Source organism: Gopherus flavomarginatus, chromosome 6 (assembly GCF_025201925.1).
Source record: "Gopherus flavomarginatus isolate rGopFla2 chromosome 6, rGopFla2.mat.asm, whole genome shotgun sequence".
NCBI lineage: Eukaryota > Metazoa > Chordata > Testudines > Testudinidae > Gopherus > Gopherus flavomarginatus.
This window is the reverse complement of record NC_066622.1, coordinates 33728920-33744361: the sequence shown is the minus strand read 5'-3', so window position 1 is coordinate 33744361 and position 15442 is coordinate 33728920. Positions and strand designations below refer to the sequence as shown.

At 58.9% G+C, this 15442-nt stretch overlaps 2 protein-coding genes across 15 annotated transcripts in view; both read left to right on the top strand.

The window, feature by feature from the left end:
• SPTBN2 (spectrin beta, non-erythrocytic 2) overlaps positions 1-12213 on the top strand; it is a 57982-nt gene extending 45769 nt beyond the window's left edge. For all 8 annotated transcript variants that reach the window (XM_050959838.1, XM_050959835.1, XM_050959834.1 and 5 more), the window contains 16 exons: positions 183-407; positions 1605-1694; positions 2066-2326; positions 2854-2984; positions 3555-3759; positions 4217-4591; positions 4906-5150; positions 5537-5675; positions 6022-6106; positions 6372-6568; positions 7376-7527; positions 7946-8021; positions 8346-8584; positions 8887-9060; positions 9277-9319; positions 10125-12213. In XM_050959838.1, coding sequence (XP_050815795.1) covers positions 183-407; positions 1605-1694; positions 2066-2326; positions 2854-2984; positions 3555-3759; positions 4217-4591; positions 4906-5150; positions 5537-5675; positions 6022-6106; positions 6372-6568; positions 7376-7527; positions 7946-8021; positions 8346-8584; positions 8887-9060; positions 9277-9319; positions 10125-10358 — 2871 coding nt within the window. In that variant the 3' untranslated portion in view covers positions 10359-12213. The remainder of the gene's footprint in view (positions 1-182; positions 408-1604; positions 1695-2065; positions 2327-2853; positions 2985-3554; positions 3760-4216; positions 4592-4905; positions 5151-5536; positions 5676-6021; positions 6107-6371; positions 6569-7375; positions 7528-7945; positions 8022-8345; positions 8585-8886; positions 9061-9276; positions 9320-10124) is intronic.
• Positions 12214-14358: 2145 nt separating this feature from the next.
• The window catches only part of LOC127054120 (RNA-binding protein 4B-like), a 92205-nt gene continuing 91121 nt past the window's right edge, over positions 14359-15442 (top strand). For all 7 annotated transcript variants that reach the window (XM_050959864.1, XM_050959862.1, XM_050959851.1 and 4 more), the window contains exon 1: positions 14359-14434. The gene's annotated coding sequence lies outside the window, so the exon portion shown is untranslated. The remainder of the gene's footprint in view (positions 14435-15442) is intronic.

Sequence of the window (15442 nt, the reverse complement as noted above, 5' to 3'; positions counted from 1 at the left end):
GACACCATCCCCTCCATGCACCATGGCTCAGAGGTGGGACTGATTGCCTGCAGGATCCCCAAGCACCATGGGGAAGCAGAGGGGGACCCCTGGCTGCATCAGTGAGGAGAAGGGCTGTTCCCCTTGGGGTGGGGCTCTCTACTGGAGTCCCCCAGGCTGTAACACTGTCCTCTGCCCCTCAGATGCTGGAGAACCAGATGGACGTGCGGGAGAAGGAGGTGGAGGCCATCCAGTCACAGGCACTGGCCCTGAGCCAGGAGGACACCAATACGACCGAGGTGGAAGGCAAGTTCCGGGCAGTGGAGGAGAAGTTCTTGAACTTGCGGGGCCCGTTGGAGGAGCGCTGCCACAAGCTGCTGGCCTCCAAGGAGGAGCACCAGTTCAACCGTGACCTAGAGGACGAGATTGTGAGTCCCAGGCAGTGCAGGCGGCGCTGCCATGGGGAGAGGATGGGAAATGGGGCCCGGAGAGAGTAGATGGGAATGAGATCCAGCCCCAGAGGCTGCTGCCTTTTACTCCATGGGCCTCAGCCTAGAATTACAGGATTGCAGAGCCCCACTGCTGCACCCAGCACTCCCCCATGCCAGGGAGCAGGGTCAGGGGCATCTAGGCTGGATTTCTCCTGCAGGCCACTGTGCCCCCTGGACAGTATTGGAGCTGAATGATTGGTCCCTATCAGGGACTAGCACTAAGTCCTGGGTCTCTAACGGGACAGATCCGAGCCTCAGTTATGGAGCCACATTGCGTTTCAGAATGAATGTGCTGGATCTTTGGACTTGGCTGTGCTGCAGCACTCCGCACGCCCCTCCAGAACCAGAGACACAGCCCACACCCCTCCCAGGGCTGGGGGAGAACCCAGGAGTCCTGATCCCAGCCAGCCTGTTCCAGCCTACTACACCTCATGCCCGTCCCAGGGCTGGGGGAGAACCCAGGAGTCCTGACTCTCAGCCCCCCTGTTCCAGCCCACTATACCTCATGCCCCTCCCAGGGCTGAGGGGAGAACCCAGGAGTCCTGACTCCCAGTGTTCTGGTGCTGTTGAACAAATAGAGCCCTCACTGGCTAAGTTTGAGTCTCCATCCCCCTCCAGTGGCCAGTCCCTGCTACACCTGCCGGTGACACCCTTTAGCTTCAGCAGTGGGGCTCTGTGCAGCATGTGTGGGGGTCCCACCTTGGCTGGTGAAAGTGGATGGGGTTGGGGGTCAGGCTGGGTCCACGGGATGGACTTGCGTGGAAGGGAAAATAATTTTAAACTGGGAAATTTAATCCCCCACCCTGATATTCAGACTGCAATGTTGAGGGGGAGGGGTTGCTAGGTTTGAGGCTGCCCATGCATGGATCTCCTTGCAGTCCCTGTCCCATGCAACATCCCCCACTCTGTGTGCTCCCTGTGCAGCCCCCATGCATCCCCCTACCCTGCACACCTCCCGTGCAGTCCCCCATGCATCCCCTACCCTGTGCAGCCCCCCATGTGCTCCCCCCGTGAAAGCCCCATACATCTCCCACCCTGCACAGTTCTCCCTGCATCCCCCACTGTGTGCCCACTGTGAAGCCCGCCCATGTGCCCCTCATGTGCCCCTGACCCTGCTCCATGTTGTGTTTTCAGCTGTGGGTGAGGGAGCGGATGCCCATGGCCATTTCCACCGACCATGGCAAGGACCTGCCCACCGTTCAGCTGCTGATAAAGAAGAACCAGGTGTGGTGCCAGGCCGGGGAGGGACTCAGGGGCTGGAGTCTGCTCATCCCACTCAGTGCCAGAGGTGCTCCCTGCCTCACACGGGGTTGACAAGGCAGGAGTACGGGGTTGGGGGCAGGGGGAATATGAAAGGAGGAGGGGGTGGGGGAGAGCTGGCACTGGAGGGGGGTGAGTGGGGGTGAATTGGGGGGAGGGTCAGAAGAGTGGTGAGGCCTGCGAGTGGACGTACCATGACCCTCCACTTCTCTGCTCCCAGACTCTACCAAAAGAGCAGTCTGAAAGCAGGGGAGGGTCAGGAGCGGGGGGGCTCAGCATAGGGGAGAGGGTGATGGCCACACTCTGACCCCCCTCGCCCATGATCCCTGCCCCAGACCCTGCAGAAGGAGATCCAAGGCCACGAGCCACGTGTGGAGGAGCTGCTGGGGCGGCGGGCAGGGCTGGCGCGCTGCGGGCCCGTGGAGCGGGTGGAAGAGCTGCGAGAGGCCTGGCGGGAACTGAGACACCAGGCGGAGCTGCGGCACCAGCGCCTGGAGCGGGCACACGCTGCCCAGCAGTTCTACTTCGATGTGGCTGAAGCCGAGGCCTGGATGGGCGAGCAGGAGCTGCACATGATGTCCCAGGAGAAGGCCAAGGTCTGGGGGAAAGGGAGTGGAAACCCCTCCACCATGGGAACCAGATGTACCCCTCCACCCACTGGGTGCCCCTCCTTCGCAACTGTTGTGCATGGTGTCCCAAGAAAAGGCAAAGGTGTGCAAGGGGCGCAGAGCCCAGCCTGCGCCACCCCCTCTCCACCTCTGAGAGCCCCCTTGCTCCCCGATACCCATGGGAGCTGGGGTGCCTCTCACTCGCTGGGTGCCACCCCCTGGCCACAGAAGCTACACATGATGTCTTAGGAGAAGGCTGAGGTCTGGGGTTATGGACCTCACCCTGCTTCTGGATGTCTTGCGTCCACCCTGACCCCCGCACACCTATAAAAACCAATGGACCTGTGAGAGCTGAGTGACGCTCAGCCTGACCACTGGCCCAGGAGCTGGGGACAGCCCTACCCACTCACTCCCTTTGCCCCTGCATCCTGGCACCTGCGTCCACCCCCCCCCCTTTGCCCCAGTGTCTTGTCACCCTCCATCCCTCTGTGACGCCTGGTGTCCGGCATGCACAGGATGAGCTGATTGCCCAGGCCATGGTGAAGAAGCACCTGGTGATGGAACAGGCACTGGATGACTACGCCCAGACCATCCACCAGCTCTCCAACCAGAGCCGCGACATGGTGGCCAGTGAGCACCCAGAGAGGTAAGGCCCCCCATGCCCCTTCCCCACCATAGGGGGTATAGATCCAGGTCCCATGGCAGGGCAGTGAGTTCATAGCATCCCATGGGTTGCCAGGAGCCCAGTCCAATGCCCCGTCCTTCCGCCCCGCTGAGCCCAAGTTGTCCCCTCAGCTGGGCCTGAGTCCAGCTGAATGCTGCTTGTGCCTGCATCACAGACCTTATGGCCCGACGCTCTCTGCCCAGACACCACGCGCCATGGCTGCGCATGGAGAGAGGGGCGCCGTGGCTGTCCAGGGGAGATCAGATCTGGAACCTACAGTCCCTCTCGCTTGAGATAGAGGTGGGGACTCCCTTAGCAACATGGCCCCCTTTCTCCTGTTTGGTATGGCCTGCCCCAACCCTGGCACAGTTGAGCATGGCATGGCCCATTCCAGCACAGCCCCTACAGCATGGGACCCCCCAGCATCTTGGGCAGTGCATTAGCCCCAGGGCTTTCCCGGCTCTTTGGCCCCTGCTCCCTGGCAGTGCTGCCACTTCCAGTTGGCGAGAGGCAGGCACCGCCCTGTTTCTCAAGTGGCTCTTCCCCCTGCAGTGAGCGGCTCACCCTGCGCCAGGGACAGGTGGACAAACTGTACGCCAGCCTGAAGGACCTGGCAGAGGAGCGACGGGGGAAGCTGCAGGAGCACCAGCGCCTCTGCCAGCTCAAGCGTGACGTGGATGACCTGGAGCAGTGGATCTCAGAGCGCGAGGTGGTGGCTGCCTCCCACGAGCTGGGGCAGGACTACGAGCACGTCACTGTGAGTGCCCGGTGCTGAGCAGGGGAGCGAGGCTGGTCGCTGCTGGGCCATGTCAGTCTGAAGTGGGCTAGACTGGTCCACGCTGAGCTATCCTGCTCTGTACTGGGTGATACTGGTCAGTCTGGACTGAGATAGACTTGTCCATGCTGAGCCATTCCAGTCTCCACTAGGCTGGGCTCCTGTGCAGTCTGGTGCCAGAGCCCGGCTGGCTACCCGGTGTGGCGTAGCCTCTGTGCAGCACTAGCCAAGGTAGCCCTACATGGAGCCCAGCTGGGGCACTCATGTGCCTGGGGCCCATCACCTCCCTCAGTGCCCCTCCCACCCCTCAAGCCCGTTCCTTCTCCTGTCTGCCCTTTCCTGACCCCCTCCAAACCCTCTCTCCTACTCCCCCGAGACCTGGGGCCCATCACTGCCCCCAGCAGGGCCCATGGCCTCTCTGACCCTTCTCTTTCCCCAGATGCTGCGGGACAAGTTCCGGGAGTTCTCCCGTGACACCAGTAACATCGGACAGGAGCGCGTGGATGCCGTGAACCTGCTGGCGGACGAGCTGATCTCGTCAGGGCACTCGGAGAATGCCACCATTGCCGAGTGGAAGGACGGGCTCAATGATGCCTGGGCCGACCTGCTGGAGCTCATCGACACCCGCAGCCAGATGCTGGCAGCTTCCTACGAGCTGCACCGCTTCTACCACGATGCCCGCCAGACGCTGGCCCAGGTGCAGCACAAGCAGAAGCAGCTGCCTGATGAGGTGGGGCGCGACCTGAACACAGCCGAGGCCATGCAGCGCATGCACTCAGCCTACGAGCATGACATCCAGGCACTCAGCGCACAGGTACTGCCAGCCACAGGGGAGAGGGGGATGGCGGCAGGGTCTATGGGAGCAGGAGGGGAACCGTGTGGGATGGGGAGGGGATGTGGGGTGGGATCTGGTGTGGGGAAGGAGAGGGGAGCAGGGAGGCTGGGGGCAGGATCTGGGGCATTTGGGGCAGGGGAGAAGAGTAGGATGGGACAAGAGGACAGGGCATGGGGTAGGGAAAGGAAGATGGGCAGGAAGGAGTGTGGGGCAGTGTCAGGGATTCCTCTCTCTATACACATTTCCCCCGAGTGGGGTGGGGCAGGATGCCACTCTGACCCCTGTCTCCCTAGGTGAAACAGGTGCAGGATGATGCGACGCGGCTGCAGAAGGCTTACGCGGGTGAGAAGGCTGATGACATCCGGCGGCATGAGCAGGCTGTGAGTGAAGCCTGGGCCGAGCTGTTGAGCAGCAGCCAAGGCCGCCGGCAGCTGCTGCTCGACACCGTGGACAAGTTCCGCTTCTTCAAGATGGTGCGAGACCTGATGCTGTGGATGGACGGGGTGCACCTGCAGATTGACGCCCAGGAGAAGCCCAGGTGAGCAGGGTGCCCCCAGAGCATGGGCTGGGATAACCCAGCCCAGACTGGTGTTGCCTAGTGTAGGTCAATATAGCCCAGCCTAGCTCACCCAGCCTAGCAGAGACCGGGATGGCTCAGTATGGACCAGACTGACCAGTATTGCCAGTACTGACCAATATAGCTCAGCGTGGCCCAGTCTATCCCAGTTCAGACTCACATGGCCCAGCACATACCAGTATAGCTCAGGACAGACTGGCCAGGCCTCCATCCCAGCCAGTATGGGCTAGTGGACACAGGTCTGGAGACTGGAGGGCATTGCCTGGGCCCAGCCAGCCAGTAGGGAGTGGGGGTCTGTTTGCCAGCTCAGCCATGCTGCAGGGTATCTCCTTCTCCTCCTGCCCCAGGGACGTGTCCTCGGCTGACCTGGTCATCAAGAACCATCAAGGGATCAAGGCCGAGGTGGAGGCCCGGACAGACAGCTTCAATGCCTGCATAGCCATGGGCACTGCACTGCTGGACAAAGGCCACTATGCTTCTGACAAGGTGAGACCGCCCAAGCGACACTGCACCCATGCCCCTGCCACCCCAGCACTGCCCTGTGACACTGCCCCCAGTGTTGTGTGGACCGGGTGTCTTGGGTCCCCTCTAGTTCGTACTCACACCTCTATGCTGGGATCCAGGTCAGGATCCTCTCCAGTGTGTTCCCAAGTCATCCCCCAAAATGCCCCTCTCCTCCGTGAGGTTTACGTCCCCCATTGTGATCCATTCCTTACCCTCCAATCATTTGACTGGGCCCTAGTTCCTAGCAGTGGGACCATGTGACCAATACAAGTGTGGTGGTTTACCCAGGGTGGGCCCCCCACTTTCATGAGCTAGCCCCTCTGCTCAGATTTCAGAGAAGCTGGCCCAGCTGCAGGAGCGGCGCAAGGAGATCGGAGACCGGTGGCAGGAGAAGATGGACTGGCTGCAGATTGGTTAGTGAGGAGAAGGGGCAGGGAAGGGACGGAACTCTGTGTGTCGGGAGGGCACCAAGGAGGGAAAGGGGCAGCAGCACAGGTATAGGGTTGAATCTGACGTGGTAGGGTGCAGAGGGGTGCAGTGGAGAGGTCAGAACTTCTGGGTTCTATCCCCAGCACCATGAGAGGAATGGAGTCTAGTGGGTTGCTGGGGGCTGGCAGCTTGGAATTCTGGGCTCCTGTCCCCGGCATTGCCCCACCCATCTGAGCTGTCCCCCTGCAGTTATGGAGGTGCTGATGTTTGGGCGTGACGCCAGCATGGCTGAGGCCTGGCTGTCCAGCCAGGAGCCCATCGTGCGCTCAGCTGAGCTGGGCGGGAACGTGGACGAGGTGGAGAATCTCATCAAGAGGCACGAGGGCTTCCAGAAGTTGGCCGCTGCCTGGGAGGAGCGCTTCCTGGCACTGGAGAAGCTCACCACGGTAAGAGCCCTGCCTGGGGTTGGGGGGCCCTTGGTGTGTGCCTGGGGCAGGGGTGCTGCACCCCCACATGTGGCCTCCTGAGGCCCTTGGCTGTGCCTTGGTGGGAAACTGCCTGCCCACACAGCTCCCTGTGCTGTTCCCGAGCCCTGGCCCGGGGTGGGGATGTCTCCATGGGCCTGAGGTAGTGCTGGGTTTGCCACAGAGGCCACCAATTGGAACTAAGACCTGAGACCCACCCAGCTAAGTGAATGGAGCCTCCAATGGGTGTGTTTGTGTTGAGTCTGTATGATGGATCAGAACCAGAACCCTGGATCTGGACTCCTGCCCTGGAGCAGGTCTCATCTGAGTTCTGTCCATTAGGCCTATCTGCCAGGCCAATCAGAGCCGGATTCCCAATTCTGAAGCACCTTTCACTCTGAGGAGATGTCAATCCCAGCTTTGCCCCTCAGGGCCTATCTCGTATAGGTCAGAACCAGAACCCCTGGACCCTCTTGAGTTGTGGGCAGCTCTGCCACTGTGGCTTATCTCTTGCCAAATGGATCAGAACTGGAACCCCAGTTCGGAATGCCTTGGCACTGGGGGGCAGGTTCCCAGCTCTGCCCCTGGGTGCCCACCTTGATATGGATCAGAACCAGATGCAGACCCTGGTCTGGCTCCTCTGGGTTGGTGTCCTATGGAACTGCCACTCCTCACCCCAAGCTCTGCACTGTGCCATGTGGAAGCATGCCCCTGGCCTGCGTGTCCAGCCTGGGGGCCTTGTCAGGAGGGACTGGGCTGTTCATCTCTGTGTGCCCCTTTCCCCTGCAGCTGGAGGAGAAGGAGCGGCTGAGACAGGAGGAGGAGGAGGAGAGGAGGAAGCGGCAGCCTCCAACACCACCTGAGCCAGAGCTGGAGGTCTCGGTGCAGCCAGTGCTGCTTCCTGACAGCCAGCAGGGGCCAGGACTGAGCAATGCTGACGGGTGAGAGCAGGGCCCGGCCTAGAGCACCAGCATCAAGGGGAGGACAGCATGGGGGAAGAATGGGAAGGAGTCCTGGCATCAGGGGAGGAGTGTGGCATGGGGAAGCACAGGCTGGCGAGGAAGTCCCAGTAATGGAGGGTACATCCTGGAGTGGCAGCAAAGTTGGTGGTGGTCCTTAGAATCATAGAACATCAGGGTTGGAAGGGACCTCAGGAGGTCATCTAGTCCAACCCCCTGCTCAAAGCAGGGCCAATCCCCAGATAGATTTTTGCCCCAAATCCCTAAATGGCCCCCTCAAGGATTGAGATCACAACCCTGGGTTTAGCAGGCCAATGCTCAAACCACTGAGCTATCCTCCCCCCTTCTCATGGGTCTCCACCAGCCTCCAATGCTCGCTCTTGTCCCATTTCCCCCCCAGGACTTCCACTCTGCAAACGCATCTCCCGGAGCTGCCTGCTGTGAATGGGATCTACCCTGACTCCGAGTCCCCTCAGGTAATGCAGCTCCCCCAGATGCAGCCCTGCAGCCAGGGCTACCTTGGGACCAGAAGGGCCCACAGACAGCAGCTGGGCTAAGGTTCCCAATTCTGGAACAGGGCATGTATGTGAGGGGAGATACCAGCCTCTGCCACCTTCAGCCCCATCCACTCCAGTTACAGCTCGGACTCCTGGGTTCTATCCCCAGCTCTGGGAGGGAAGTAGGGTCTGGAGGGGGTAACCTGGGCTGGTGGGGCAGAGCCTGGAGAGGCAGTCGGCTCCCCCAGGCAGGAGGAATCCAGGAGCTGTGCTCCCTGTCACAGACCTGTTCTGTCCATCCAGATGCCCGAGATGGCGGAGGTGACAAGCGGAGCACGGCTGGATGCATTGGCCGAGGAGAAGGAGCACAGCCCCGCCCCGTCGCCCAAGGCCCGCACCAAGCTGCCAGCACTCACCCCTGAGCCTGCCCATTCGGCCACGCTGCCGCTCCGATCACCAGACCCCACTGCCCAGGAGCACCTGGAGGGGGCACTGTGCCGCAAGCAAGAGATGGAAGCCCAGGGCAAGAAGGCAGCCAACAGGTGAGAGAAACTCTGCCCCTTCCTGGACTCGGGGAGCCTGGAAACTGGTGGGGCAGTCCCACCCCTCTGCCAGGGCCTTCGAGGTAGAGCTCTGGGGCTGTGTCATATTGCCCAGGGCCCTGGAGGGTGTCACTGATGGCTCTGTGCTCCACGTCCCACCCCTCCCGCCTGCACTGATGGCTCTATCCTACCCCTGGTCCCCTTGCGGTGATGGCTGTGTGCTCCCCTGTGAGCTGTGCTGATGGCTCTGAGCTCTTCCCTCTCCCTGTGGCTGTTCTGACTGCTCTGTGCTTCCTCCCAAGGTCCTGGCAGAACGTGTACTGTGTCCTGCACAAAGGCAGCCTAGGCTTCTACAAAGATGCCAAGAATGCCAGTCATGGCGTCCCCTACCATGGCGAGGTGCCCATCAGCCTGCAGGGGGCGCAGTGCAACGTGGCACTAGACTACAAGAAACGCAAGCATGTCTTCAAGCTGGGGTAGGAGCGGCCTCTGTGACAGACACACAGGGTGGGCGGTGGAGGGACTGCAGCCCACGAGTGCAGGGGAGGAGGGAACGCAGTGGAGGGGACTGTGTCAGTATGAGAAGGAGGGGACCTGGTGGAGGGGATAGGCTGAAGGGAACAAGGCACAAGGCAGGGTTTGGCTCAGCCATGGGGAGGTAACATAATGTGTGGGTTTTTTCCTCTCTGCAGGTTGAATGACGGCAAAGAGTATTTATTCCAGGCCAAGGATGAGGTGAGTCCCTTACGCACCAGGGCGCTGCTTGCCCTGTCCGCATGAGGGCATCCCTGGCCTCTGAGCTCCTCCTAGTGCTCCTAGGTTTACATTTGTGCGCGTGTGTAACTCACACACCTCCTGAGTGTGGTGCTGGCACCTAGACCATTTAGAGATTAGTGAGTCTGCTACAGCCTTAGCTAACGGCTATGTGGCTTTTAGCTCATGCGGTAGAGGCTCATGCACTAAGCTCCAGAGGTCCTAGATGGGATCTGTCTGTGTTAAATGTGCACGCTGCCACCTGCCTGGGGATCCAAGTCTGCCATGCTGTAATGTCTATCTTTCTAGTGGAGGAGGTCTGGAAGGGGCAGAGAGGGCTAACCCCACAGCCCCTCCTCCATGCACCTGAGGCCAGTAGCCAAACACCTGGGTTACAGGTTACAGGACTCTCCCAGTCCTTCAGCCACGCTCACCAGTGTTCTGGACCTTCTACCTTGCCCCATTCCAGCCCTAGAACCCTCCCCCAGATATCCCTGCCTACTCTGCCCTGCCCCCTACCATCCTGAGTTGCATGCTTCCTGTGCTCCACCCTCTCCCAGTCCCTTTGCCTCCTCAGCTCTGAATCCTGGGCCCTACCCCAGAGCTCTGCCCAACTCTGTCCCCTCCCAGACTCCCAGATCCACCCTGTCTGTGCCCAAAGTCCCACCCCTCTGACTTGCCAACCCCTCCTGGTGCCCCGCCTCCTCCCATAGCCAGTACCCTGCCCTCTCTGTGCTCCAATTCCCTGCCCCAACCCGCAGCTGACAGCTCCTTCTCATTCTCCCAGGCTGAGATGAGCACCTGGATGCGGGTGATCAATGCCTCGGTGGCCTGCACCCCAACGCCTCAGCAGGACACGGAGGACCCATCCTCACTCACTGGCAAGGGCATGACACGGGCCATGAGCATGCCACCCGTGTCTCCCAACAGTGCTGCTGAGGTCTCCGTGGCCCTGCGCAGCAAGGACGGCAAGGAGAAGGACCGAGAAAAGAGATTCAGCTTTTTCAAGAAGAAGCAATAGGGTCTGGGGGGCTCGCTACTGGAGGGGCTGCTGGAGGGGCACTGCCCGGCTATTTAATCCATGGAACTGATGGAAGGACACGGGATGGGACAAGGGGCTCTGCACGGGGGGGCAGGCTCTGGGCTCCAGACGGATTGGAGCAGGGAGTGGAACTCTGGGTCCTGGGTAGGGATGCTGCATTTTAGATTGCTAGCTGTGCTAATGTGACAGTCTGAACCAACCCTTCCACCCTGGGAGCCGCTGAGGGGATCCCTGCTGACTCCCCCATACACTGGGGAAAGCTGGAGTTGCTGGAATGCATCAGCCATGAAGCCAAGCTGGGCAAAACCTCTCTGTGACCTTCCGCACCAGTGCAGGGGAGGAGCAGCATTAGGGTTGCCAGGCTGTGGGGGAAGGGTATTTAGGTTGCCAGGACACAGGAATGGTGGGGGAGGGGCATTTGTGCTGATGCACAAGTGGGGGCATGTTTGACTTGCTTTACTCCCTCCCATCTCTCTGATCCACATACCTTCTCTCCTTGCTGCCCCCCATCTCCTGGAACTGCCCTAGTGTGGGGTGATACATCTTCCCCCAACCCTTTCCTACAGCTGCTCTGCATTAGCAGATCCTGTGGCAGGGTCCCTGGTGTATCCGTACCTCAGTGAGGCCCCCACCCTTGTTGCCCCTGCTTTGCAGACAGCTGCACCCTCGCAGGGAAGCTGCGGCTGAGCTGGACAGGATAGGGGTGGGATCAGGTTCCCAGGGCTGGGGCTCTGTCTTTGGAGTGGGGTTATTTTTGCTTTCAAACAGCAGCAGTACCACGGATTCCCTGCCTGAGGCTGTGGCAGGCCGTTCTCTCACTGCCCTTCTCACACTAAGGGCTTTGCTGTCCAAGGTGGGCATGGGATTCCCAGAGGGGCTGAGCTTCCCCAAACAATGGACTTCAGAGCGGGGGGACTCAGTGCTTCTGGTAATCGAGCACCTAAGCGCTGGAGAACTTACAAAGGAGGAGCCCCGATCCTCGTTGACGGTCGAGGGGGCTGGGTTCCTGGTGTCTCTGGAAATCTCCCTGCTGTGTGGGGCCTTTGAACTGAGACAGGGTGTCTCTCACCAAGCAACCACACTTGGCTAGCAGAATCACTGGGTGGGATCCTCTAGCCAGGGTTACTAGGGGGCGGGCAAAGGTTAGGTTGGATGCTCAGTATTGTCTCCTCTGGCCTGTTAAACAATTGAGCTAAAAGTCCATCCCCTGTTCAGTAGATGGCTGCCCTTTTGACTTTCCCAGTGTCCTAACCCCACTGGGTCTCCAGCTATCCATAGGATTTCCTGGGGTGAATTGGGGGAAAGATTCCCTCCCCACCCGTGCCCAATCTGGTCTTTTTTTCCACCCACCTCTCCCAAGCCCTGGCTGGTTTCCTTTGCCTTTATCTCCCAGTCTGTGGCCCGGAAATGATTTGTGCCTTCCTGCTATGAGTGGTTGCTCTCTGCCGGCCCTGGTCTTCCCTGTCTAAGGAGAAACCCTACCCCTGCCAGGGTAGGGAACTGTGGCTCCCTCGCCCCTATGACTGTGAAATAAGCCAAGTCTCCTCCCTTTTCTGGGGCCCTGGGGGACAGGCAGCTTGGAGCTCGAGGGGTGGGCAGGATTGCAGAACTGGATGGTGTTGGGGCCTGCTTCCTGCAGCGAGAGGCCTGGAAACAAGATGTCGCTGCTGCATTTGGACCTGTGACTTCGCTCCTCGCACCCCCTGGCTGGAACATCCCCTGAGCGCATCCTGGTGATCTTTCTGTGCTTGTGGGAAACATTATTCATGTGTTTGCAGTGGCATCTGTTCCAATTTTTGACAGAAACTCTGAAATAAAAGAGTCTATGTAGAGACCAAGAGGCTTTGTTTCCCAGCAGGAACGGGGACTAGAGCACGTCTGCTCACACAGCTTCTTTGGGGGCTGATGGGAATAGCGGGTGCAGTTAATGCAGGAGTATCATACATGCAGCCACGTGGTGTCATAGTGCCAGTGCAACTGGCTCCCAGGGCTGTTGCAACACAAATACAGTGAAACCTCACTGTAACGTGATAATTGGTGTCCAAAAAATTCAATCGTGATAAATGTGGGGTTGCACTAGCAGGGTTATGAAAATTTACCATTTCAAGCGGGTCAGTTTCAAGATGGTCAATTTCTCTTGGGCAGAAAACGTCTTGCATTTGCAAACTGCCCATAACAGTAACTGAAAGGGTGTAGCAATAATTAGTGATAGCACAAGCTAATCAACCTATTAAACTAGCCAGAACCAGCCTGAGAATGGCTGGGTTTGGACTTTGAAAACTGGAGTTTTGGGACCTGGCAGACTAGGGCTGGAGCGGCTCTCGAGAGATCTGTACAAAGGCGCTCAGCTGACTCCCCTCTAACCAGAGATCTGATTGCAGCATGGCACTGAGGAGTTGCTGATATTCAGAGCAGAGTTCATGCCACTGTTTCTGTAGCATCCCTCCCAGCTGTCTGCCTGCTCCAGTGGCAGGGGCTCTCAGCCATGCAGCAAGAGAGGGAAACACTTGGGGAAAGCAGGGGAGACATGCAAGGGGCAAAGGAAGAGCGAGGAGCAGAACGGCTCTTCTTGCCAAAAGGGGAAGTGGGGGCAGGGGCGAAGAGGCAGTGGGGAAGGCACATTTCTTGTTTTTTTTTTTTGCTTTGGTGGTGCTCCTGCTGCTTTTTTCTTTTTTTTGCTTGGGGCCACCAGAGCCACCCCATGATCGTGTTATATACAAATTCGCATTATCGCGGGGCACGTTATAGCAGGGTTTCACTGTAACTGATGAGAATATTGGCACATTGGCCTGTTGCTAGCTGGAGCGTGCTCAGCTTCCAACCAGCAGGTCATATGTGGCCACCGCTGGCCATTGACAAGTAGGTTTGGCAGGTGGATGGTGGTGTTTTGGGGATAATATCTATGTTTATTTTAATAATTTTTTCTGTTTTTATTTAAATATTCACAGTTGTGGGAAATGATGGAGGGTAAGACATGGGGGTCGGTCAGTTATGTAGTAGCAACAGGCTGAGCTTCAAAAAGCTTTATGAACCTTCACACTCCTTGTCAGCCGGGCGCGTGGAAGTGCGGTAGAGCCTTTCCTGCTGGGCGGGGGCGCGGGCAGGGGGGTGGGGTGTTCCAGAATTAGGATGGAATTTTACGGCGGAGGACAAATCCACCTTTGCCAATAAGAATCAATCCCTCCCCACCTCGATACCTCCCTGAAGCTGGGGGGCGACCCACGGGAAGGGAGGGAGGAGGGGTGGGAAAGCCCTGTGTGTGCTGCGCCCCCCCCAGCACTGGAACTGTAGTGCAGGACAGCGGAGGGTAAGACGGTTTGAGCCCGTATTTTGGTTCCAGCCCAATGCACTTCTGCTGCACCACCACCTCCATCCAGAGCCGCAATGGAACAACCGTCCATTCTCTCCCCCATGGCGAGACACAATGGAACAACTATCACTGCTCCCCCTGTAAAGAGCGGCATTGGAATAATCTGTACCCCCCTCGGACTGGCACAATGGAACAATCCACGATCACCGCTCCCTCGTGGAGAAGCACAATGGAACAATCCATTATCACTGCTCCCCCATAGAGAGCCGCAATGGACCATTAATTATCACCGTTCCCCACCATGCAGATCCACAAATAGGACATTCCAACATAACAGCTGTCCCTCCCCAAAACAGAACAGCTCCACATTCCGCCGCCCTTTCCATGCAGAGGCACAATGGAACAATGTTATAATTTATCCCCCTTCCCTAAAATAACAATGGTGCACTCCACCTCTCCGGCGGTGTGATTGGCTGTGGCGAAGTGGGGGGATGGGTTCACCCTGGGAACGCTCGATCGCGATTGGTGAATCTCCTCCCCCTAACCTGGAGCCCCATCCCAGATTCTTGAGCTCTGCATGGCTCTCCACTTGATTGACACGCAGTGCTGCCCAGTAGATGCGCGGTGCACTCGTCTGGCCAATGAGAAAACGGCGGGGTGGGGGAGCGGGTGGGACTGCGCCTCGCGCTGCTGTAGCCGACATTTTGTGTGGCTCGCCGGGGGAGGAGGCGCGGTCGCTGGCGAGGTTGGTCTTGGTTCGGGGCCGGCGTGTTGCCGTGCTGGGGCCCTGCTTTGCGGGCGCACGAGGAAAGGGGGATGTGGCGGAGTCTGTGGGAGGCCGGGGGCCCAGGCCGTGTCGGTGGGTTGGGGGGGGCTCTGCGGGGCTGGAGGACGGGATGCGGCTATGGGTGGGGGTGGGGTGGGATAGGGGCTTACCCAGCCCTGCTGCTCTGTGCGTGGGGGATGGGGACCAGTGGGCAGGGGCCTCTGCGAGGGCCCAGAATGGAGGTGGAGGGTTATAGAGCGCGGGGCACTATTTGGACGAGGGGTTCTAGGATGGGGCTCAGTATGAGCGGCGGGGGTGGGGGTATGGGGCGGGAGAGGTCCCAGTGGGGGCTTTGGATGTGTATGGGGGAGGAACCGGGGATGGGGAATGGATGCTGTGAGGCCTTTGAGCTGCCTGTGCAAGGGGGGTTACAGAGGTGGGAGTTGGAGGGCAACTGAGGAATATGAGGACCATTGGTAGTGTGTATTTGGGGGGGGTATATGGGAAAGGGGAATATATGGGGCACCAGTGAAGGCTTTGGACCGTGCTGTACGTGGGGGGTCAGGGCAGAAGAGGTGGTGAAGGCCCTGGCTTTATGTATAGACATACAGGGCAAGAAGGGAATGTGGGATAGGGTTGGAAGTGGCATGGATGTAGATGATCAGGTAGCTCAGGGTCTGGGGATGCGGAAGGAAGTGGATTAAGGTGTTGATGGCAGAGCAGGTGTTTGTACTTAAAATGCATGTAAGATGCCACAGCCCTGAGACAAGGGTGTTTGCACGTGCATATTTCTCTTAACTCAGATGTCTCCTGTGAGCATCTCCAGAATCAAAATATTGCACCGTCTCTCCAGCAGCTAAATCACCAGAGCAGTGCAGGAAGCCCATACCATACTTTCACTCCTGTCCAGTGTGGATAAAATTGTAAGGTCCTTGAAATAGAGGCATTATGTCCAAACTGTGCTCGTCCCTTTAGCAAACAACAAAA